Below are 26,292 nucleotides of genomic sequence, written 5' to 3'. Positions count from 1 at the left end.
GTGTGTGGTATTTCTTTTGTAAATGAAAAGCAGTATTAAAAATATATATGATCCATCAATCAAATCTAGGCCTTCCTTGGCCTTCTCACTGAACTCCAGTTTTTTCTGTGGAACCATAATGACTACTAACTTTCTAATTTACATATACTCCTCCTCAAGAAGTCTCTTCATTTCCTTTTGAAAGATTCCTCCTTGTGAGCTTTTTACCAATTGCCTAATATTGATAAGCATGTGAGAAAGGAAGAAGGCCCCATCAACAACTGATATTTGCCTAAGCAGTAGTAAACAATAGTTAGAGACAATGCACATACCAAAGGTTAAAAGTAGCAGCAGGAAGTTGAAAACAAATCTGAACACAATACTTACAGTTGCAGACAGGTGGGGTCCATTCAGCTGGGCATGCAAGATGGCGTCATTGATTGAATTCCGGATACCCAAAAGTGCCGCTTCTAGATCATGCGATCCAGCCATTTCGTTAGTGAGATACTCCAGGGTGTAGATATATTCCCTCCACTGAGAGTCCAGTTCAGATATGCTGGCAAAACAGCCCCTCATGACATTGAGACAATATCCTTCACAGGGTCTGATCAGAGTCAGACCTTGGCAATGTGGGCAATACTGCATCTTCACTAGGGCTCTGCTGCATTCCTTTGTCAACGTGGCATGTTCAGTAGCATTCAGCACTTCAATGCCTATACCCAGGGCCTGATTGAATGTCCTGCTTGCCCAAAGAGACTTTTCCAACTTTGTAACTGCTTCTTTAGAACAGAGTCCAAATGGATTTATATCTTGCCGCGTTAGCCGCAGGCACTCTGTATACTCCTCTGACAGACTCGCCATGCCGGGGTTGATTAGGCGGCTGTAAACCAAAGGGAAGAGGCTGTCGAAGAACCGGAAAAGGACACTTTCCACTGTGGTCTGAGCGCCCAAGAGGTAGAGAGAGATGTCTGTAAAGAGCTCTTTGACAGGCTCTGCTGCTTCCTTTGACATGGATCTGTAGACAGTCTCAAATAGAGAAGTCGTATGGTTCTCAGCAAAGCGAAGCAAGGACTCAAAGGCCGCTGCAGGAAGAAGAAAAAAGAAACCTTAAAAAGGTGAAGAGAAAAAATGGCTCTTCCTTATCTCAGATCAACAACACGGATTATAAAATTATGCACTTAGTATATTATTACTCGGGTAGTTTCACATTATTGCACTCAAAGGCAGAGATCCCAATGATTTCAACTGGTTTTTCAAGATGGTTCAACAGTTGCTTGATGCACCCTACTCATGTGTCATTCATGTGCAAGGGATAAGCATGTGGATCAGGGGAGTGCTTTTAGCCCTTCCCCAACACCATGTCTTCTTTCATGTGGTTGTGTACAAAAGAAAGCCCAGCGTATGAGCTCCAAACTCATCAGTAAGGTCTAGGGGACACACACAGCTCAGGCAGTGAGCCTTCGTAACACACAACCAGGCACAACATGTGGTTAATGTAAGAAGTTGACATGTTGGAGCAAGGCTGAAAGCGCAGCCACCACGCCACATGCTTCTAACATGAATAACAGAAGATCAGGCAGTGAAATCTTTGAATGGCTAGAAAGGCTCCCTTGCAAGTGGAATACTGGGAGCATACCATTAAGCCAGCACGATTCAAGACACTTATCACAATGGTAGAGTGCATGCTTCTCATTGCAAACAGTCCCAGCTTCAATCCCTGTCATCTCCAGGCCAGTCAGTGTAGACAATATCAAGATAGTTGGACCCATGGTCTGACTTGAAATAAGGCAGCTTTCTATGTTCCTGATCGTGTTCTTTCCCTAGACATTTTCAGAACCGTCAGTGGCAGGCTATTCCAAGAATAAAATGTCACACATCTGATGGAGATTCACATTGCCTGGGGGAAAATATCTATATAGACCCAAAAGTAATTTCTGAAATAGTCCTCAGTCACATATCTATGTGGGTGTCTGGAGCAGTTAATTGATCAAGTGGGGAAATGGCTGTTTTCTCCATCACTTTGGGCATTGTTTTTTCAAAACACAGGCATGAGCACAAGGCTGACACTTGGCAACTCTACTGCCGCCCATGCAAACATCTCTAATACAGAAAACAATAGATATCTAAGTGATTCCAATGAAGTCACCTTGCAACATGCACCACGCACTTACAATTAAATCCCCTCTACACATAACAGACACGAGTGGCTCTGTGGGTTAAACCACTGAGCCTAGGACTTGCCAATCAGAAGGTCAGCGGTTCGAATCCCCACGACGGGGTGAGCTCCCGTTGCTCGGTCCCTGCTCCTGCCAACCTAGCAGTTCGAAAGCACGTCAAAGTGCAAGTAGATAAATAGGTACCGCTCCGGCGGGAAGGTAAACGGCGTTTGCGTGCGCTGCTCTGGTTCGCCAGAAGCGGCTTAGTCATGCTGGCCACATGACCCGGAAGCTGTACACCGGCTCCCTCAGCCAATAAAGCGAGATGAGCACCACAACCCCAGAGTCGGTCACGACTGGACCTAATGGTCAGGGGTCCCTTTACCTTTACCTTTACATATAACAGAAGTTAAGAGAAGGGAGAAGTGGTGCAAAGGCAGAGGGAATGGATGAGCAGAAACATGGCTGCTTTGTTTCCTGCTGAATTATGGGATTTAATGTTATAGGTACCAAGTGTTCAGCCGGCAGTGTGGCATGCTATACCATTGATGAGAATGACCACAAATAAAGAATGTCACAGCATGCCAAGTCTTCCAGCTGAAGCAGACTTAATATTGTTACAAAACTTCAAAGCAGCACTAACCATTGCTACTTTCATAACCCTTATGAGACTATAGTAATTTACAACGCTGAATGGTACCAAAATCCAAAGAGCCTTACCAAAAAAACCCCCAAGAACCTCCAGAAAAACACAGATTCAAAAAACTCCATTCCCACACAGAGCCTTGGCTCGCCCATTTTCCACTTCAGACAGGCTTTTACAACCAAGCTGTAAAATTCTGAAAATGGGGTTTATAATGGAAAGACTGACACTGTGATAACTGTAATATCGTTAACAACACCGCTCTGCTCCAATAAAACAGTTGGTATTTGCCAAGACATCTCTATTTAATTTTTTCCCCAGTCTAAGCGAAGTCCAAAAACGTTTTATTTGACAGGGGAGGAAAGCAAGCTAATCATTTAAGGCAAATATGTCAATAAAATAAAAATAAAATTCACCAAAGTCTGAGCACTCCATCATATATACCCATCACATTCATCTTCCAGCTGTCATTTTCAAATATACTTAATAGAGACATGGGTTTGTTTGTTTTTTGACAGATACAAAGAAAGCATCACATTCTATGTTACAACTAATTCTGCACCTTCAGACTGTCAACACCAGGCATTATTTCAACCCACAGAACTTAAATAAGGATGATCCTAAATAAAGAATTGGTCAGGAACACCTTGCATGTGGAAGAAATGGGAGGATACCAGTGCAACGAATGGTTTACACATGTGCGTAGGTGAATCACTTTATGACTGTATGTGTGAACTGTCACAGAAAGACTTGGAGTGATGGTTACAATGTCTCTGCAGCACCCAGAGTCAGTGAGTGAGAAAAGTATGCCTCTGCTCAAATATTTCAATTTATTTGTTTCCCCTGACAATCTGTATACCACATACTTACAGTTTTTCTTACAGTGTACAGGAAGGCTCAGTTCAATGGAGCTAAAAATGAGTGGACTGCATTAAATCAGAAATCAATTTTCTAGCTATTTAGCTAGTTATCTCCTTACCAAAAGAGAATTCCAGGACCATTGAAAGGGTTTTCCAATAGTACTTCTATGAATTCTCTCTTGTAAAATCTCCCCATCTTACAACTTTATTTGTGTGGAAGGTGAAAAAAGAAAAGAGCTCAGTGTGGCAAAGTTCATATGGAGCAGCGATGAGGCAGTGAATTAAATTTAATGCAAATGTTGTTTGCATTAAGTTAGAATTAATACAAACAACATTCATAGGCCCATTATTAATATTTGGGACATATTGTTTGGTCCAATTAAAGGTATTTATTTTCTAAGTAAGGATTATTCTCTAAGGATCTTTGTTGCTATCTGTGGGAACCTCCCATCACATACTTCTTTCTCCTATAAAAATATTATTACCATTATTATTTTATTTATTAAATTTGTATACCACCCTTCATCCAAAGATCACATTATGAGGCAAAAGTGAAAGGAAAATATCAACAAGCAGAAATTTTCAGTCATGTTACATATTGTTTTGTGCCATCAGAGGAAATAGTTTCTATTCTTCTAAACTATAAATTGAGGGAATTGAAATGAAATTGCAACACATTTTGGGGAAGACAAGATTTTCTCTTAAGCATGTGTACATACTTCAGAAAGCACCCCCTATTTGTTTGTAATAAGAAAAATGAGAACAGCCACATATTCACCATCTGTAGTCCTAAAGGCAGTTTGTTTTTTCCATAGTTACAAGGCACCAAGAAATAGTTTCAGACAATCAAATTACTGGAATGATATTTCCATCCCTCTAATTAGGTATAATGGTGCTATGTGCAGATGAATAACTTCTGTCACACACAAAAGAATTCCGCTCTGATTTGTACAAAGGAGGCAACTTGCCATCTTGTTTTGGAGTTTTATTAATGATGCACTTTCAATATACCTCCCAGAAACCTTGATAAGCAATTTATCAAACCAACAATCAACCTTGTTAGAAACAGAGGGTGTCAGCTTTTGCTGGCGAATGTAGAAACCTTTACAACCATTGAAGAACGGCAAAATCACATGTGATTAAACTGTGCATTTCTTTTAATTGGAAGGCCCTAAGATGTGCCTCCTGGACTTTTAATTATTAGACAGACTGTGCCCCATGGCCGACTCAAAATGTACACATTCCAACAACTTAGTCATAGTGAGGGATGAGTGAACATGTTGATTTTGGTTTCTCTCAGTTTCTTGTTTTTCCAATCTTAAATTCAGTTCTCAACATCAGCTTGTGGTTTGTCTTTTTTAGCTGGAGAACTGCACTGTGAAATTCAGAGAAATGTGAATGGTTATGCTTTGGTTTGTGAATTGCTATGAAAAGTGCAGATTCAGTAAATTCGCCTTCAAATGTGAACTGAATCAAATTTCTTCCTCAGCCTTAGACAGAACATTATATGATGTAATGAAACAAGAAGTCTCAGATTAAAATCTCGCTTCTGTCACCAAATGACTAAGCAATGATTGAGATCTTTTGGTCTCAATCCCCCATCTACGCTATTGAGATAATAAGGCTGATGCTGAGATAATGTAAATGATTTTATAAGGATTACTAATATTTCTTTTGAACGGTCAAAATAAGCTACATAAATTTTATTCTGCATGCGTGTGTGTATTTCCTGCTGCTATTGGCTAAGTTATATATAAACTACACCCTGGAAATCAAACAGCTCTTCTGGAAATATACTTTTCCATGAAAGGAATCTTATCTTTACAGCAAATGACTTTCCTCACCACAAGAAAGGTGGATTGCAGCCAAGTAGCTATAACAACATGAAACCCACTTGGTGTTCTTCAAAAACAAAAGGAAACCAAAGGCAAAACCCTGCCCACAGACACATAGTTTAGGTAAGATGAAAGAAAGTTGGAATGGAAGGAAAGAAAATGTGAATTGTCAACTTTTGAGCTATGAAAAGAGAATCAAGAAACAATGAATAACCAAGAGGAATTTTTAGAAGAGTCTTGGGAGGGGGGGAGAAAATCAATTATTTTATTTATTATTTATTAAATTTATATCGTGTCCTCCTTCCCAAAGGAGCCCAGGCTGGAAAACACACAAGCAATAAAATAATAATAATCTAAAAACCACTGCAGTGCAGTTGCAGACTGGGAAGGATCTCAACTTAAAAGGCTGGTTGTAAAAGGAAGGTCTTCAGTAGGTGCCAAAACGACAACAGAGATTGCATGTGTCTGATATTCAGGGGGAGGGAATTCCAAAGGGCAGGGACCACAACATAAAATGCTCAATTCCTACATTGTGTGGAAATGATTTCCTGATAAGATGGTATCTGCAGGAGGCCCCCAATTGCAGAGTGCAATGATTGACTGCGTATATAAGGGGTGAGACGTTCTTTTAGGTATCACAGTATCAAGCTGTACAGAGGTTTATGCACCCAAACCAGCACCGTGAACTTAGCCCAACAGCTAATTGACTGCCAGTGGACAAATATCAGGCAGGAGATAATGCCATGCATATGAAACGCCCAGTGCCTACATGGTCTGTTGTGCTTTGTCTCCAGTTCTTTAGTATCTAACTTGTCACTGAAGTTCCCTTGAGTACACTCCCAAATTAATCTTGCTCACACTGTTTGTACAGTATACATACATAACGTGGCCAGGTGATCCTCCCTCCAGGCACTGACCACCAAACCCAGCAAGTTTGATCTAGCATATGCCATCAAACTATGGTATTTTATAGATATTATCTTGCAACTGTTTCCACTGGAGTAAATGCTAATATTTTCTGTGCTAATGCAAATAAAATGTTTTGCAAGACATCAGAGATCCACTCACAACAAAATACAACAAAATTTGGGAGACTTTTGGACCTTGAGTCTAATTTGTTTTCATTTGAATCATTTGGCTGTCTCTTTAACTTAAAACAGCTCAGGGCCACAGTACCTCAGTGATCACCTTTCTCTATATGAGCCAACCTGGACCCTGAAATCTGAGGCCCTTTTTCATATGCCCCCTCCATGAAAGGTCCAGAGGGTGGCAACACGAGAAAAAGGCCTTTTCTGCAGTGGCTCCCCATTTGTGGAATGCTCTCCCCAGGGAAGCTCGCCTGGCACTATCATTATACAGTGGTACCTCGGGTTAAGTACTTAATTCGTTCTGGAGGTCCGTTCTTAACCTGAAGCACCACTTTAGCTAAGTTCTTAACCTGAAGCACCACTTCCGCTGCCACCGCACCACCAGAGCACGATTTCTGTTCTCATCCTGAAGCAAAGTTCTTAACCTGAGGTACTATTTCTGGGTTAGCGGAGTCTGTAACCTGAAGCGTCTATAACTTGAAGCGTCTGTAACCCGAGGTACCACTGTATATCTATAGGCACCAGGCAAAACCATCTGTGGCCTTTTAGTAGTGAGTGGGGTGTTTTTAATGTATTCCCCCACCCTACTTGTTTTTAATTTATCTAATGGGTTTTTGTTTGGTTGATTGTAAGTTGCTTCAGGCTGCCTTGGGCAAAGAAAATGTTTTAATAATAATAATAATAATAATAATAATAATAATACAGTCATACCTCGGGTTACAGACGCTTCAGGTTGCGTTTTTTTGGGTTACGGACCGCCGAAACCCAGAAGTACCAGAACAGATTACTTCTGGGCTTCGGCGGTCGCACATGCGCAGAAGCGCTAAATCGCGCTTTGCACATGCGCAGTAGTGCCAAATCACAACCCGCGCGTGCGCAGATGTGCAGCTGTGGGTTGTGAACGTTCATCCCGCACGGATCACGTTTGCAACCCGAGCGTCCACTGTAATAATGATAATAATAATAATAATAATAATAACGGGAGAAATTAGCAGAGGTGCGCAACTTTTTCCTTTTGGAATGTAATATAAATATAAGCGGCTTTAAAGCCTTAGCCAAGCCTTTGAATTTTTAAAATATACATTCACACTGCTGAATATTTCATGAAAACAGGTCAAAGTCATCCTCCAAGGAGAGAATCCTGTTTAAACATTTTATCATGTGCTCACAGCATGCTTGACATCGCAGCTGATGTTGCGTCTGTGATGCCCAAACACAGCTGATCAAACACAGCTCACCTCTGGAAACTTCATGTCTCAACTGCTGGTCTTTTAAAATGAGCTTCTGGAGATGAGCCAAGTCATTACAAGATTCCACACTCTCTTTGACTATGCATTGGAGGTAGAGGGAACCTCCATGCTGAGCAGATAATGAGTTTGTACCTTGGGGAACTCAGTTGACTTCCAGCATTAGCAGACAATAAAACTGAAACAATGCCTAATGCATGACGCAGAAAAGATTACCCCCAAATTACATACTTGTCTCCCACATAGCATGCTTATTCAGATTATTCAGAATACTTTAGCACAAAACATCACATTCTCATGGGATGGAGTCATTATGATAGAATGGGAAGGGGGAGCCTCTGCATCAGAGTCCTTGCCTCAGCTAGGATGTAAATGGATTGAAGTGAGATTTATTTTGCCCTAAAAGGGGATAAAACTAGGCGTGTGTTTTGATTTTAGGTTTTCCGTTACCTAACTCCACTTGCTTTACACCTGTGCAAATCAGAACCAGATGCCCAGTGTTTCAGAAACCCAACTTTATAATATCCACAGCCCTGGGAAAGTGTAGTGGAAGATAAGAGAAAGGGCCCCTGGGTCAGGAAGAAAGTGTTATCATAAAGTCTACATATGACTTCCATATGATGTATGCAAAGAAAAGGAAAAACCATGCTTCAGTGGAGAAAGTAGATCTTGGCTCTGTTTGCATCAGGGGTTGGGAGCATGTCACATCCCAGATGCTGCTGGAACATAAATCCCAGCATCCTTGACCACGGCCCTTGATGGCTAAGTCTGACAGAAGTTGAAGTCCAACAACACCTGGAGGGCCACAGATTCCCCAGCCCTGGTCTACGTGAAAAGAGTAGCTTCATGATACAAAATCTGTAGGAAGATGTAGCTTTTTAGATGTGGGGTGGGTTTTCACAAGCATGCTGAGTGAAAAGTATTTTCCAAGAATACAATGGCATATAACATGGGTAATCACAGTAGCCGGGAAACTCAGTATCTGCTGAAGGAAAGGGAACTGCAGTGATATGTGCAGCCACATAGAAAAAGAGACCCACAGTTTGATGGGATTAAAATCATATTAGCTGTCTATGTTTTCTCAGACTTAAAAAGGAGAGGGGGTAACAGTGATAAAGAAACCTACACCTGTCTACCTAGGTAGGTGGGCATAGGATTGCAACTTAAAGTACAGTACGCTAAAAGAAGAAGAAAACACTATATATTTAAGGAATGTTCTCTGAAGTGGGAAGTGGTGGTTTTAATTAGTTTGCTACCTTTGAATTTCAGAAATACAGGTGTCCTGGGTTATGGGAGGGCAGGTGAAGAGACAGAATACTCACTGTCAGGCGCAACTCAGCACCTGTAGTTTAGTGTCTTTTCAGACCCTGAAACTGGTATCTCATACAACACTGTCTTCCTAGCTGGACCAGTAATATACTCTCTGGTTAGCAGCACTAACAATGTTAGAGACTATGAAAACAAACATGTGCTCTTTGTTTCTTCAGTGGCCTTTTTCTTAGAGAGAATGTGAGCATGTGAATATGCATCTCTATGCTCTTACAGAGAAGGAAAATGTGAGTATGTGTGTGTGAGTGTGTGTGTGTGTGTGGATACACACTGTGCATGAGTTTAAATATGTGCATGTTATTAGATAGTTCTCATGCTGGTAATATGAAAATTGGCATGTTATTCTTCAATCTTTAAATTTAGCTATAGAAAGAACAAATATGTCCCAAATGTAAAAGCAGTATCAGGGCAAAAAAAGAAAACAGAGCAAGCACCCTGATATTTTAAATCTCAGACTACACAGTGACTTTGAAAGAAGATGCAATGCCCAAAGACTATATTAATTACCGAAAAGAAAACAGAAAAAGAAAAGAAATAAGCGAGCACATTGATGTATTTGTTAAACATTTTCATTTCCCATAAAACCTCAAGACTACATTCTTTCCAGCTTTGTGACTGCTGACAGCAACAGATTTAAAACAAAACAGGATTTTATTTTCACAATCCTCTCTTGTTATTATAGCTTACTATTATAATACTCTTTAACATTAGCAGACCCAACTGTATGGTGCAGTTGCATGGAACTAGCTGGAAGAACAAGGTTGTTTTAAAGAACTGGGCAGAACGGCTTGAATGAAAATGCTCAGAACTAGGTGTCTTTCCAAACTCTTGGTCTACCAGAGTGGTTCACCAAAAAAAAAAAAACAGAGATCTGAGCTTGGCAAAGTAGGACCACTAAAGAAACACTTGGCACTGTCGACATTTTGATTTAGTGGCAGTATGGTACTTCATGGTACTTCACACACTATTGAATGAAATATGCTATGGAATTACAACTGCACTTGCCTTGTTTTTTTGGTTTTTTGTTTTAATGAGAGAAATACAGTTGGTTGGTGTGGGTCCTTCTGTTTCTTTCGAGAGAGACACTCTGGCTATAGTTGTCCATGCTCTGGTTGTGCTCACAGGATACCGCAGGAAGTAGGGGACGCAAGAATCCCTCAAACACTGGGAATGGGTTTAAATGACCTCACCTTTATGGGTTACAGCACTCACAGTTCAGCATGGCTTAGGGTAGGAATGGTACAGTGGACAACGTAACTATGTGGTCACTCAGCTCATATGCTGGAAGCCAAGCTTGGGACCACTATAGTATGGACTGATACTGCGGCCCACCATCAACAACCTGGGAGAGTTGAGGGCATGCTAGCCTCCAAGCTAGGCATAATGCATTTTTGAACATGGTTTTCACTAACATCCATGGTGTCAGGCATACGTCCTCCTAATATATGTTCTCTCTCTCTTTACACATACTTATTTGCAGAACCACATCACGAAATTTGGAGAACTGCAAGTTTGGAAAGATCTTTCGGTTAGCATGAAAAACTGACCTGAAGAAATCACTCCCCTATTCCTATTTGAAAAGTAATGTGGGTAGCAAGTGGGGAAACAGCCTCTTCTGTGGTGCTGCCCTACACAGGTAACACCTTCTTCCCCAGAGAGGTTTGCTACTTTAGAAAGGTGGTGGATTAAAGCAATTCTTTTCTCCTGAACTTTTAAACTAAAAGAACAAGGGTGATGTTTTATAACCACATCAAAGTTTTTTTATGTTGTTGGATTTTATTGCTGCTTTTATCTTGTTTCATCTTGTTTGGCTTGTTTTATAATTCTGCTATTGCATTTTTGTATTCTGCTTTACTTTTCTCTGTATCCTTGCCTTCTGAATTTATATTACTAAAATTGAAGGGCGGGGTGTTTATTTATCCAAACAAATATCGTATAAAAACAAAGAATGAAATACATAAAGAATGTTTTCTCATGGAAGAGCAGGGAGTCCTTAGGAAGTCCAGTCCTCTGTGTATTTACTTGAAGACAAGGCCCCAGGCCTTGAGTGGGACATATTCCCAACTGAGCACATAGAACCACAAATTAAAGAAACAAATTGTCTTACCAACTTGATGTGTTTCCATGTAGTCTCTGTAGCAGTCTCTCTGTACAGCCTTTTATAATTGTGGTGGCCTCTTGCAAATGTGTAGTGAGACTGCAATATTAATAATCTATGACGAGAATTTAGTGATTTAGTGATTTTAGCCTTACTTTGTGCCTCTCTATCCCCAGTGTCATTACCAAAACCATACTTCTCAGACCTTTATCAGCTGAATGAATCCAGGACTAGTATAAAATATTTCCCATTTGATGAAGCCAATTTTGTGTCTAATTCCAGCCTGCTGCTGCATCAAAGTCAATTGACCGCGTAAGTGTCAGGAATCTAAATCTAGTACTGGCACCAAGGCAGTGAGATTTGTGGTTCAGCAGAGATGTGAATGAGTGTGGGCTCGTCCATGTCAAAACATTCTCAGGCATAGTAATGCTAAGGAACAAAAAGGTCAGTGAAACTTGTGACCGGCTGACTTGGACTTCCAGGAGTGTGTGGGACTACGATTTTCCACCATGTGCCTCTTTCGGCACCCTTCAAATACCTGACCAATCGTGCATCTGTAAGTAAACAGTTGTATTACAAAGTCACTGCAAGTCTCCATTAGTCTCTTTCAGGAAGGAAATTGACCCTGCAAAATTGCTGTGAGAGTGTCCTAAGGCAGGAGGGGAGACGCAAGCAATTGCCAGAGAACTAGCCCCCCTCCTTCTTCCTTCCCATTTTCTCCCATTTTTTCCAGCCCATTTTCAATTCATGGAATAAGAAACTGCATTACAATTACCAAAAGAAATTTGTTTGGTGAAATGGTAACGGCTGGGGTATAGAGTTGTTATTGTCCTTACGTACTTTCAAGATGTGCGAAGTGTATCTGCAAGTAATACTTATTGTGTGCCTGTCCTCCAAAACCCCATGACATCCTTGGCTGGATTATCCTGTAAGTACACTTTGGTGGAGGGACGCGGGTGGCGCTGTGGTCTAAACCACTGAGCCTGAGGCCTGCCGATTGGAAGGTCGGCGGTTTGAATCCCCATGACGGGGTGAGCTCCCATTGCTCGGTCCCTGCTCCTGCCAACCTAGCAGTTCAAAAGCACGTCAAAATGCAAGCAGATAAATAGGTATCGCTCCGGCGGTAAGATAAACGGTGTTTCCGTGTGCTGCTCTGGTTTTGCCAGAAGTGGCGTAGTCATGCTGGCCACATGACCCGGAAAAACTGTCTGCGGCCAAATGTTGGCTCCCTCGGACTGTAAAGCAAGATGAGTGCCGCAACCCCAGAGTCATTCGCAACTGGACTTATCTGCCAGGAGTTCTTTACCTTTACCTTTTTACACTTTGGTGGGGAGGCTATCTCTTCTTCTTTGGTGATCACTCGTGGCCGAGTAAGATTGTCTTTCATGAACATGGTCTTAACAGTGTGTCCTGCTGAGAGCCTGAGGGCCCTGCTCCTGCCTCTCTCCACCTGGCCCAGGCCATGGCCTGACAAGTTTCATAAGGACTGCTTCTGCTGCCCAGGAAGGACCACCCTGCTGACAGCCTGAGGGCCCTGCAACTACCTCTCTCCACCTGGCACAGGGCAGGGGCTGACGTCTTTAACCTATATCCTGTGCCCTTTTAAAATGTGTTGGGGGGATTATTGGCTTGTTGGTGTTCTTATTTGATTATGTATTTTGTGGTTTTATATTCTAATTTTATCCTGTGAACTGCCCTGAGACCTGCGGGTATAGGGTGGTATAGAAGTTCAAATAAGAATAAGAATAAGAATAAGAATGTCCATAAGTAACTGTGGAGGCCAATTCTGGATCCACACGTCCTTCCACAGTGGGGACTACTCTGCACCCGGCAGGTATGTATGGTGTGATGGGAAGCACCTCAGCACAAAAATTTGTTAGCAGATATGCTTGTGCATCTATACACATGTGCACATGTTCAAAGAACCATTAATTGTTTAGGGGTATATTTAGGGGTATTCTCATTTTCTTAGTCATATTGAAATACTGCCCCTCAATAAGGCCAAACTTAGATTCACAAAATATTTAGGGGTATGTGTACCCCTGCATCCCCCCAGAAAAAAGCACTGAATTTGGGGGTCTTACTGCAGACAATTGAATGCCACAGACATTTTTGCAAAGGATAGGATTACCTGAGAGAGTTGCTGTATATTATCTGTCCTGGAAAAGTTAGCAGGGTATTAAACATTTAAAATAATTTCAACAATTAAGACAGCAGAAAAATTGAATTCACATTTTCTAGAGATAAAAAAATATTGAGCAGAATGGTTTTTAAAGTTAAGTAATAGCCTGCATATATAAAATAGAAAGACTTGCACCACAGAAATAATCAAGCACCATTGGTTTTTATTTATCTATAGTTAAATTTATAGCCTGCTTTCCCCCTCTGGTGGAGATGCTCAGAGCAGCCAACAAAACATATTTTTAAAAACCTGTAATATCTATTTTAAAAACATCAGCACCACAACACTAAAGATAGCATGAAGAAATACTAAAACCAGCATTTAAAAAACCACTAAAACCAGTGTTAAGAACATTTAAAACAGCATTTAAAACCAAGAGAGCCAGGACTAGCACTTAATCTACAGAGCAGTAAAATGACTTGCTTAAAAAGCAATGTCTTCAAAATGCTGGCAGTACCCAGTTTTAGGCCTCAGGAGCCCTGGGCAAACAGCTTCCCTCTGCTGCATGCCCTGCCAGGAGGGCTTGATCTCAACGTGGTTTGTTGGTTTCCTGGTTTGTTAATGTACATTTAAGGTAGATCTACCCAGATCAGCTGTAACTGGGAACTCTGGCTAAGTACAAGGCAGGATCTTTATGCCCAAGTCAGTAAGCAGTGAGCCAAGAGGAGGGGAAAGAGTTCCCAGAAGTGGCGGTTAGGCACTGGAATCTGTTGTTGGTGTATGGAAGGGCAAGGTGTGGCCATCGCCAACCCCTTCCTTTATGGGTATTCTGTTAAAGGAATCCGGCGGTCGTGGATCCTGCCCAATGCCCTGCTGTGGCTGGGGGCCATGGCACGACCCCCGGTGACATCAGGGGAGAGCTTACAGTTGTATTTGCATCAACAGGCTCCCCCTACTGGTGGTTAATCCCCTTTTGACTCGCCCCTCCCTGAGGGCAGAGTCGAACCTTGGTGTTTTTTCCAATACCTAAGCCAATACCTCTCACATGCTGTAATCAATAAAGTTGTGGCCTTTTCTAGCCCATTAACCTTAAATACTGTGTCCATGTGTCTTTCTTATCCACAAGCGTGGGGGGAGGGTCCTCGAATCACAAGTGGCGGACCTTGGGGTCTCAAATTTCAGCAATACCATCTGCGACGCCAAAATTCACTGCCCCCTACCTCTTCCATTCTACATTGTAGTTGTGGTGCCCCCTACAATGCCCCTGAGACTCCATGCCCAGTGCGACCGAACAATTCATGCTTCCCTAAATCCCCCTCTGCTCCTAGTCCAGATGCCCATTCCTGTTGTTTTAAACAGTGAATCCTCAAACAATTACCTGAACCAGGTCATCAACTTAGAAGTACTCTATGTGTTTAAAAACCAAACCACATGGAATAGCCTCACAAATGACTGGCTGCCCCACATTTCAGAAAACTCTCAGCAGATGGAAAACTAGCATGTCATGGAGAAAACACTCAGCTTTCAGTGTGCATTTGGGGGAAACCTGAATTTAGTTACTAAATTGAACCTATACTGGTGGTTTAAAAAATTCTTTGTTCCTGTTCTACTTTTATCTTCCAGTGTTTCTGCAGCTACATATGCTGGCTATGGTAGATTATATAAACAAATAACTGATTCTGTTTATTATTCTCTATACTGTGTTTCAGCATAATTGTATATTATTTCATATACTGTAATTGGATAGCAGTGTTTATTCTTGTAAAAGTGAGCAGCTTAGAGTAAAGCAAATTTGTAGGAGCAGAAAAAAGGCTGGAGTCCAGATGTGGCTCAATCTATGGCATGCAAGGTTTCTTCTATTGATGGGAGACACACAGAGAGAGAGAGAGAGAGAGAGAGAAAGAAAGAAAGAAAGAAAGAAAGGAGAAAAGGGATGTTAGTGCAGCGTTTGCTAACTGGCTGTGGTTCCACGTGCAGGCCGGGGCTGATAGGAGTTGTAAAAACATCTTTAGGGCACCAAGTTGGCAAAGGCTGTGTTAGTATATAACTTCTACAACAGGCAGAAACTTCTCTCCTAGAGAGAGTGCGAATATAGACTGAATTCGAAGGTTCAGGAAATGAAATTTCCATGCATCCAGATGACCCTGCTGTGCATAAAATTCTTAGAGGTAGGACAGTATTTTCAGCTGATTTGGGTTTTGGACATTGATGGAGGAGTGAAAAATGTATTTAAAGATTAAGGAACAGCAGGCAAATTTTCACCAAAGGGGAATCAGCTGGAACTCACTGGAGCTCAGTTCTAGCACCTCTCATCTGGACGCCATTGCCATTCTACAAGAATGAGGGAGGTGTTCATGGTGAGTTCCGGCAGCTCTTTTTCTAGAAAAATAGCACCCCCCTTCAGAGGGGCCAACCATGCCTTCAAATTGTATCCAATTCTGTGAAAAAATCTAAAAGTTAGAAAAATATGTCACGGTTCCCTGCACCAAATAAATCCTACAGTTTGGCTGGCCCTAGAAGAGCTCTGTTGCCTTCAAATTTCATCCATTTCTGTTTTCTGATTTCCTGCTATAGTCAATAGGAGGCGAGAAACAGGCCTTTAGATTTAAGAAATATGATGCGGACCTGAATAACAAGCCCAATCAGAAAGAGAGTGGACCCCCAGCAGCTCAAGTTGTTTTGTAACGCTACAGATACAATATGAATCCTGTGACTGGTGCACACCACTAGGAAGCCAGCAGTGCATAAGGGAAACAGGAAGGGGATGAAACAGAAGGGGGCAGCCTGGCAAAAATATAATGGAGCAGCCTGATTAACAGATCTGCTGGATCTTAAACCCACTCACTCCAGAAGATCTAACCTTAGGATTGTTCCCTAAATTGGTGGGGATAAATGAATGAATTTCACCCCACTCTTTCGCAAAGGGAGCTTGGCTGGCATCCACTTCATCATCTTTTAGCCATCAAATTAAGACCTTCTTTAAAATCCCCTTAGGAATTTTAATGATTTCTTACTTTGAAATAGTATTGGGAGAATCCTATGTCTTAAAACAATAGAAGGAAAGTTCTTACTTTGCTGCTTCAACTGCATTTAAAAACAAAACAAAAAACCGTGCCAAATGCTGTTGTTTATAATTTTCAATTGGTTTACTGCGTCGATTGTTATTGTTTTGTTTTCAGTTACATTGTAAATGGTGGTGGGGTAAATATTCTGAAGGGCACCATAAATAAAAAAATAATTCATTAGTTCTGTGCACACCAAACACTTCTCCCGCTATGAGTAGAGGATATCCAGCAGGATATTATGCATTTAGCTATCAACTGTATTTATCAGTTACTTTTTACAGTAAATAAAAACCCCATCAAAGTTACTCGACCCCTCCCCACAAAAAACATATAAAAACAATTTAAAACCAGAGAAAATGTAAAACACTCATTTCTCAAAACCCTTCCCTCTGCGGAAGCATCATAGACACATACAGATGTATGGGTAAATGTTCCACATTGCATTGTGTGCCCAAAGAATGATGTGTCACTATAGAAAACATGCCTGAAGTTAAAATGGGTTGCTGTATTATCAAACCTTGCTTTGGTTCCCAGCATCTACTGGCATCCATTTATATAAACATACCTCCCTGAGAGTGAACCTTCAGACAATTTTAACATTGAGACTGTAGAGAGCACAGTCTAACTGCAACAATGCACTTTTAAGAACATTTCAGAAATGCTGCCAAAAAGCTCAGCAAGGAATTTCAAGTTGGCAGCGCTGGGTTTTAGCATGTTAAGGGAGTTAAAACATTAATGCTGCTCTTGCTATAATACAACATGTAAAAACAATGAGATATAAATATGGCATCATCACTGGGATACGCTACAAAACAATTGCCTCATTTGCTGTATGTTACTATGACAATTCTTCACCAGCAAGCATAGGCTGCCATAAATGTCAGCATGGCAAGGTGTCAGTGATGCTAATGTACCTCGATCCCTCATTAACCACCGAGAAATCTGGATCTTTCGGGACACACACAACTTTTTACAAGTAGTTACTTTAGAATACATGATGACAGCATGCAGCGTTCCAGTGTTTAACGGTATACAGGAAACTGGATATTTGCATGAAGTTTCAGAAAGAAAGAAAGAAAGAAAGAAAGAAAGAAAGAAAGAAAGAAAGAACCCATTTCAGAAAGGAGTGTGTGCGTGTTTAACTCTAATGTGCACATTGCTAAAGAAAATTGTAGTCATGTTTGCAACGTCTACATGATGTGGAAAGGTTGCAGCATTTGGGGTGTTTTAGTTTAGAAAGATGGCAGAAAGTGATGGCAGAAAGTGAGGAGGAATTAAAGAACCTTTTATTGAGGGTGAAAGAGGAGAGCACAAAATATGGTCTGAAGCTCAACATCAAAAAAAACGAAGATCATGGCCACTGGTCCCATCACCTCCTGGCAAATAGAAGGGGTAGAAATGGAGGCAGTGAGAGATTTTACTTTCTTGGGCTCCATGATCACTGCAGATGGTAACAGCAGTCACGAAATTAAAAGACGCCTGCTTCTTGGGAGAAAAGCAATGACAAACCTAGATAGCATCTTAAAAAGTAGAGACATCACCTTGCCAACAAAGGTCCGTATAGTAAAAGCTATGGTTTTCCCAGTAGTGATGTATGGAAGTGAAAGCTGGACCATAAAGAAGGCTGATTGCTGAAGAATTGATGCTTTTGAATTATGGTGCTGGAGGAGACTCTTGAGAGTCCCATGGACTGCAAGAAGATCAAACCTATCCATTCTGAAGGAAATCAGCCCTGGGTGCTCACTGGAAGGACAGATCCTGAAGCTGAGGCTCCAATACTTGGCCACCTCATGAGAAGAGAAGACCCCCTGGAAAAGACCCTGATGTTGGGAAAGATGGAGGGCACAAGGAGAAGGGGACGACAGAGGATGAGATGGTTGGATAGTGTTCTCGAAGCTACCAGCATGAGTTTGACTAAACTGCGGGAGGCAGTGGAAGACAGGAGTGCCTGGCGTGATCTGGTCCATGGGGTCACGAAGAGTCGGACATGACTAAACAACAACAACAGTTTAGAAAGAAGTCAAGTAAGAGGTGACTTGATAGAAGTGTATAAAAGAATGCATGACATGGAGAAAGTGGATAGAGAAAAGTTTTCTCCATCTTTCATAGCACTAGAACATGTGGATATCCCATGAAGCTGAATTTATTTGACAGATAAAAGAAAGCCAGTCTTACATGGTGCAAGGTTAAACTATGGAACTTGCTCTCAACAGGAGGCAGTGATGGTCACCAGCTTGGATGGCTTTAGAAGAGGATTAGACAAATTCATAGACGATAAGGCTATTGAACTGAAGGATGGGAGAGGGCTCTTGAGTTCAGGTCCTGCTTGCAGGCTTCCTATGGGCACAGGACACTGAACTCTAGGCTGATCCAGCAGGCTGTTCTTAGGTTCTGATCTCAAAATACAACACTCTGGCCTGCTTTATAAATGGCGCCTGTACATGAATGTGTGAGGTTGGGATGGGGAAAACAGTCATCTTGTGGTCTGTGTCACTTTTACATCGTTCCATTTCAGCATTAATCTGTGACTGTGGAAATTAATTTCAAAAGATCTAAGTAAAGGTTAGTTGAATGCACAACTCCTTACTTTGCCTTTATGTTCTATTGTTCTGTTTGCTGACTCAACATTTCCCCCCTAGTTCCTTGTTTCCATCAGTGTCATCAGTCTCTGAATGAAACTGCCTCTCTTACTAGTCTTGTTCCACAGCAGTCAAATGTTGCATCCTGACCATCTTACTACAAGAAACATAAACCCGTGAAGCATTAGATACTTTTCTTCTTCCCCTGAAAAGCCCCTACCCAACAAAGGGACACAACTCATAGAGTGCATGACATGGATGTTCACACAAGCATAGACTCTGCCCATGCAAATATGACCATGCCTTTATTGACCATAAGGCCCATGCTTGTGTGCCCTACATATGGTGGGGCACTGGCATAAATAAAACTGAGCTATGTTTATTACATTTTCTTCTTACATATATGGGTGACACCAGAACTGTGGGTGAAATGACCCTGACTTTTACTTTGTCCAAATTTTCAGGTGGTTTTTTTTTTTTTTTTTTTTTGTATTTATAGTAAATACACACAGTATAGTGGTACCTTGGTTTACGAACTTAATCCGTTCCGGAAGTCCATTCTTAAACCAGAGCATTCTTAAACCAAGGCATGCTTTCCCATAGCAATGGGAGACTCAATTTACAAATGGAACACACTCAACAGGAAGTGAAACCTTATTCCAAGGCAAAGTTCATAAACCAAAATGCCTACTTCTGGGTTTACAGCATTCTTAATCCAAGTTGTTCATAAACTAAGCTGTTCTTAAACCAAGGTAACACTGTATGTGAAACTTGAAAATGGCATAAGTAAGTAAGTCTCTGAGTTCAATGGGACTTACTCTCAGGTAAGTGGACACAGCATCTTACTCTCAGGATCTAACCCTATGCCCTTGAAGTCTTGAAGTAAGTCTAGATAGATATATAGATAGATAGATATAGTTTTGTATATACAAACAGCTTCTAAACCACTAATATATGATGAAAGATCTTCAGGATTTTCCCTACAACAATGCCTGTTTTCCCATGAGTATGTTAGCAACTCTCCCAACAATTTCCTGTATATTAAAGCTTACATGCATAATGCATATTGCAGATTTCAGACTTAAAAAAAATCCAAACATTTATTTAAAATGACATATAATTGCACACTCCAGGAGACTTGAAGATAACAAATTCTCAGTGCTAATGAATGTTCATCCCTCTTCTAGACAGAGTGAGAATGGAGATACGAGCATATTTCAATATTGCACATGGCATGCTGTACTTTGTGTAGATAACAAATTGGAAAAAATGACATTTTGTAAATCTTCCTGCTTTCCTAGAGAACCATTTCCCCCTAATTTTGAATGGGAATCCTGATAAGTGGAAGTTTGAATGAATAAATGAACCTATATTTATTATTATTTATTATATTTGGAGACCACCCTTCAGCAAGAGTTCTCCAGGCAGTGAACCCTTGAGAATAAAATACAAAATATGCAATATATTAATGCATCCCTGTACACACAATCTCAATCAATCAAGATGGCATTGTAAATTGATCAAGGTGGCATTTTTTGAGTAAAGGCGGTTTATCATAATTGGATACCCCTCCCTCCCCCAATGCATATTTGCTGTAATCCCATATCCAGTAGCTAATGCACAGATCTCTTTGAAATCAGTAAGATTTAATAAGGTATGTGATGGCAGGATTTCACCAACACAGTATACAAGCTTTATTAAGCCATTTCTGGATATGAGCAAATACAGTTTTAACTGCGTCTTCAGAAAACAGGAGAGGAGATTGATTTGACTCAGCCATTTGTGGGCAAAAGACACAGGCAACACATGAATGAACTACAACACATTCACTCCGTCGTAAGCAAATATCATGATGGGAAATACTCCAAGTACCCAAAGCAAAAAATCCCAGATGCCAAAAATTTGCTTGTGCTACCTTCAGGCAACTAAAAGCTGTGGATAAAGGAAAAGAAAGAAAGAAAGAAAGAAAGAAAGAAAGAAAGAAAGAAAGAAAGAAAGACAACTACACATGCTGCCAGATATTAATAGCAGTGTGGAACAGATGCCACTGTTGTGCAGGGGGCATTTAATGTTGGCAGAATGTTGCAGCTCAAAACAGATTGCAGATCACACACATTTGAGCTAGGAGAGAGATCATTGGGTTTTCCAGATGCACTACAAACTGCTCTCCGCTGCCCACTTCACAGAATGGCAATAACGATGGATGCAGAGGGCTATGTTTCGTTACAGTTGCATGTGGGTAACAGGAGCAACAGGGATGAAGGATGCTTCTCCAATGCAGTGCCATAGGACTGCCTAATTCGTGCCAAGCTGGACTCTGTCATGAATCTGCATTACATATTCATATTATTTTCTGGCAGAGTGACATTCTCCAGTTGGCAGTAACTTTGGGGTAAAGTATTTCATTTACATGTCTCAAGTGGGTCGCAAGCTATTAGGAAAGGGGAAAGGCATGGGTTGAGTTTGAAAAAGGAATTATTTTATTCTCTCTCTCTCTCTCCCCACCCACCAGTCCCATCAAGATATAGCAATAGAGGAATATGATCTTGCGGAGATGCAAGGCTTTCTAAAGACTTCTGGGAACCTTTTCATTAACAGAGCAGCAAGCAGATGAAAGTCTCTGGAGACACACTGCTTGACCCTTTGATTATAGAGTTCAACTGGCAGTAAGGAAAGTAATAAGCTTGTTCCAGGAGGTCATGAACCATTTCATGATTTCCAGCTGAATTGGTTAGGTGGTCCATCACTGACCCGTTCCCAAACTCTAAGAGGAAAAGTAATAACAAAAGAAGGCTCTGAACTTAATAAGGCCTCCCTCTCTGCACTCTGTTTATTTTGTCAATGCACAATATCCAGATACTTTTGAAATCTGTCTGAGAATTGGGGGGCGGGGAAAACAAATGTGGCCGAGGACAACAGTTATTCTTTTTTCTATAAAACTCTCAACAGCTTATAAAAAAGGGGAGTAAGTGCACATTTATCAACAAGCAAAATCTGAAGAATCCCATCTTTTCTGTAGAGAGCAGCAGTAAGGCAATTCTGTGGGCCCCCCAAGAACTGAGAGCCGTCTAACTCAGGACTGCCAGCTGGCTTGGAAAGCAAAACACCAAGTGCCCCGTATGCCAAGATTCCAGCTCCCAACTACATGGAGAGGGAAAGGATCATCACTCACTGTGTCAGCCAAGTACTGAATGGGGCAATTTCCACAGTCACTATGTTTCTAATTTCATCAAAATAGTAGGCCCAAAAGGCTCAGTGTTGTCTCTTGTGGTTCAGAGTGGGCTAATAGGAACTGTATTCCTGACACTTTCAAGGCCACTACAGTCGTACCTTGGAAGTCAAACGGAATCCGTTCTGGAAGTCCATTCGACTTCCAAAACGTTCAGAAACTGAAGTGTGACTTCTGATTGGCTGTAGGAGCTTTTGAGACCCAAGGTACGACTGTAGTTTCAACATACCACCCTTTCCTTCCCAATGCTTGCTTTGTAGCAGCCAAAACCAACACCATTAAAAGATTCCCAGCACCACCAGGGATTCGTTCATTCTGTTTCCATTGTTTTTTATTCCAAGCAAAGCCCTGATCCAACCACTGATATAAGTGAATGGAAACCTCAACAAGAATGGGAGATTTTTTTATATCTGGGTTACAGTGCACTTGAGAAAATGAACTCTCTCTTGCTGCTGTTTAGGTTAAAAGCAAGCATAACATTTGGAAATCTAATCAAATTGTTACAAAAAAGAGAACAGGTCAAACAGTTGTGTCAAATAGCATGCTGCCATCTATGTCTAACCTGTGCTTTCTGATACCTGTTCTGGTTAAGGCAAACTCAAGGATCCTCTGTCAAAATTGGGCTCAGGAACTGACTGGGAGCCACTGTGCATGATAAAGTGCTGACATAATCTGCTCAGTCCCAGCCACTACTGTTGCAGCCATGCTGTGCTTTAACTGCCTTTTCTAGACTGTTTTCAAAGGCAGCCTCATATGCAATGCCATAAATGGGAGGCTACAAGGGTAAGAATCACCTAGTGTGCACAACTATAAAGGCATGGAAAATACTTCACATACTGCAGGTATGAATTGTTTTGCACCAGCAGAATGTTACTGGGTAAGAGAATGCAGAAGCAGGTTGCTAGTAGATTGCACGGTCTGCTACACGATGAGTTGCTAGTAGATTGCATGGTCTGCTACTTGTAACTGTTGTGTTGTATTTCTCTGTTGTGCAACATTGAAACACACCCTCAGACAAAGAATGTTGGATACAGTCCAGGGAGATTTGAGAACTACATTGGAATGGGTAGGGAAACTGTTACTGGTCACAGCAATCACACAAAAGAGAAGCACACACAAGTCTTTTGGCTCTAAATCAATCAAAAATATATATTCTTCATTATTTCCTGCTTTAGCTTGCTAAGAATTATAATAGTGTGATTCAGAGAAGTTTCTAAGTCTCCAGCACTCTTGCAGGTGGAGCCAGCATTGAGACTCCTTTTTTTCACCTGAAGCAGCAGCAGCAGTAGTCAAAATGGCACCGTGTCCATCATCTCACCCTTCACTCTGGACTGGATTTCATTTTTACATATGCCACACAGAGGCAGACACCCAAGGCGGGAAAATGGTTTCATCATTATACTCTGTTCCACCTTTGTTCATCATCAGGTCGGTTCTGAATATAGGCTTCATAGAAAACCCTTAATCAAAAGAGTAGCACACTTTCTGAAAAGCCACCGTAATCACAGCCTGGAAGGCTCACACCCACTGGTCCCACTCTACATACAGTGGTACCTCGGGTTAAGTACTTAATTCGTTCTGGCGGTCCGTTCTTAACCTGAAACTTTTCTTAACCTGAAGCACCACTTTAGCTAATGGGGCCTCCTGCTGCCGCTGCGCTGCCGGAGTACGATTTCTGTTCTCATCCTGAAGCAAAGTTCTTAACCTGAAGCACTATTTCTGGGTTAGCGGAGTCTGTATGTATGAAGTGTATGTAACCTGAGGTACCACTGTACTGATCTAGACAGACCTCAGCACATTGACTGGGGCTTTCATGTGAGGTGTATGGATATACAAACATTTTGCAGGGTAGAAACAGCACAAAGAGAAAGATATAGCATACACACACAAACAGGTGAACGCACATTGTAGGCATGTAAACTCTGTGCGGAGGGTTCAGTCAAGGTGTGGGGTTGTGAGCAAAACAATCAGGCATGATCCTGTTCTGTCCTTCATGCACTGACTATCCCTAACTTCATGCTCTTCACAGGAGTTATGATGAATGGGCAGTGATTCAATGGGCTTGAGTACATCTGGATATAGTCCAAAAATATCAGGCTTGTTTAAAAAGAAAACAACAACACACTATTTTGATTAATTTCCATTAAAGATACATGTCAACAAGTACCTGTACTTGAAGCAAAGCAGGGAAATGGGCTGAATAAACAAATGAGCCAAAGAAACAAGGGCAATTATACCAGAATATACGTATGTAGCTGCAGGAAAACACAGGTAGACGTCTCTCCGATCAGCAGTGTGTTAGTGTTCAATAAAGCATTAATCACTCTCAGTCAACATCCACTGTTGTCCTCCTTATTGAAGCTTGACCCTTCAGTGCAGATGGGCAGTGCATGCCAAACCAGAGGAGGCCAGCAAACTCATGCCAGGGTAAACGATGCTGGCTTAGCTTATCACCAAACTCCATTACTGTAGAGACAGACTACTGCCAACTGAACCTTTCCATGTCTGGCAGAGGGAAAACAGCAGACGACTCAGCCAGAAGCCTGCCTATTCCAAACTCCACTCATCCCAGTGGCTCTTGGGTTTGGATTGCTCCCTTAATGCATTTACATAGATAGCTTCAATATACACTTTTCCTATCTAACCCTTGTGACTACAAGAAGGCGGGAACCTCCAGCTTCAAACACTTTAATAGTCCAGTTGACTTCTACAGTTGTAACACTTGGTGTATTTAGTTGGAAGCATGTTCCATTGGGATAAGTGAATAAACAGTAAAGATAAGTGACTTGGGAAAACATTGGCAAAAAAACATTAATTTGCTTTAATTAATTTGGTTCTAGAGCGGATCAGCATTTTTAAAAGCTTCACAAAATGTGCGTGTCTGGTTTTCTCCATTATTTTCAGTACAATGTTCATGCTGGTATAATATCATCCAAAATTCCTCACCCCAACAGATATTTAACGAGACAGCCCTGCTACGCTCCATTTGGATGTTGTAATGCATATAACTGGAACACACCTGAGAAAGCAAACCCAGACCTGCCAACATTACTCTCTGGGTATATTCCATAGCTGTGGCAAGTCTGCTCTGCTTGTGCAAGTTCAGGGTCAAGTGCATATAACACTGCATTACAAACCCAGCAGTGGAGAAGAGTCGTATTCAGATGATGAATAACCTAAAACTTGCTAGACTGACCATTTCTATTTACCCCCAAAAGCCTTGCAAAGCAGATTCAGTTGAAGGATAGTACATTCCTCAGGTTTGTTCAATAATCTTCATAACAAAGAATCAGAGTGTCACAGTATCCATACATTGTTTTTCAGAAGCCAGAATATTGGGAAAGAACATCATATTCCCTTTGATTAAATAAATGAGATCTATAATGTTAAGAAAAGTTAATAAATTTGATTATAATTAGCATATTGATTTTGAATAATGATATTGGAAAACTGCTACATCCAATTACAAGGAAATTCAGATGGGAAGGATTAGAGGAAGTCAAGCAATATGTTTATGATGTTGGAAGTTTAACTAATTAATCAATTCATATTGTTTATATTTCTTTGTTGTTATTTGTTGTATTTGTTTTATTTCTTTCTTGTTCTTTTTAATTATTGTTTCATTTGTTTTACAGTATGTGTTATATGTGTAAGAAGCTCAATAAACATTATTGGGGGGGGGAGAAGAACATCATATTCCCTCACATATGCCACCCTACAACATAGAGAACCTTTTCGGTAGTGCCACCTTAGCTATGAAACACCCTCCTCAAAAAGCCTTGCCTGACAGTTAAGGTTTTTTCAGCGCCACCCTGGGCTTTTAATTCTTGTTTTCCATATAAGCGATAAACTGTTTTATGCCATCTCTGCGGCTAAAAAGTCCCTGCCCTGTCTTTACAGATTTTTATTTGTTTTAATTATTATTTATTGTGTTTTACTATTGACTTGTTTGTAGGGTTGGGAGCTAAATTTGACTCAGTTCACATTTAAAGACAAATCTACCTAATTCACAGTTTCCAAGACCATCTGCAAACTGAGACACCGCCATCCTTTAATATTCAC

General features: G+C 41.1%; 1 protein-coding gene across 2 annotated transcripts in view; it reads right to left on the bottom strand.

Annotated features, from left to right (window-relative positions):
• The window catches only part of LOC308477864 (glypican-5-like), a 404,575-nt gene that overhangs the window by 284,751 nt on the left and 93,532 nt on the right, over nucleotides 1-26,292 (bottom strand). For both annotated transcript variants that reach the window (XM_081006899.1, XM_081006900.1), the window contains exon 3: nucleotides 367-1,061. In XM_081006899.1, the coding sequence (XP_080863025.1) occupies nucleotides 367-1,061 (695 nt within the window). The remainder of the gene's footprint in view (nucleotides 1-366; nucleotides 1,062-26,292) is intronic.

Source organism: Podarcis pityusensis (assembly GCF_964106645.2).
Source record: "Podarcis pityusensis genome assembly, chromosome: 5".
Classification (NCBI taxonomy): domain Eukaryota; kingdom Metazoa; phylum Chordata; class Lepidosauria; order Squamata; family Lacertidae; genus Podarcis; species Podarcis pityusensis.
The sequence above is the reverse complement of the archived record's forward strand: the minus strand, read 5'-3'. Positions and strand labels throughout refer to the sequence as shown.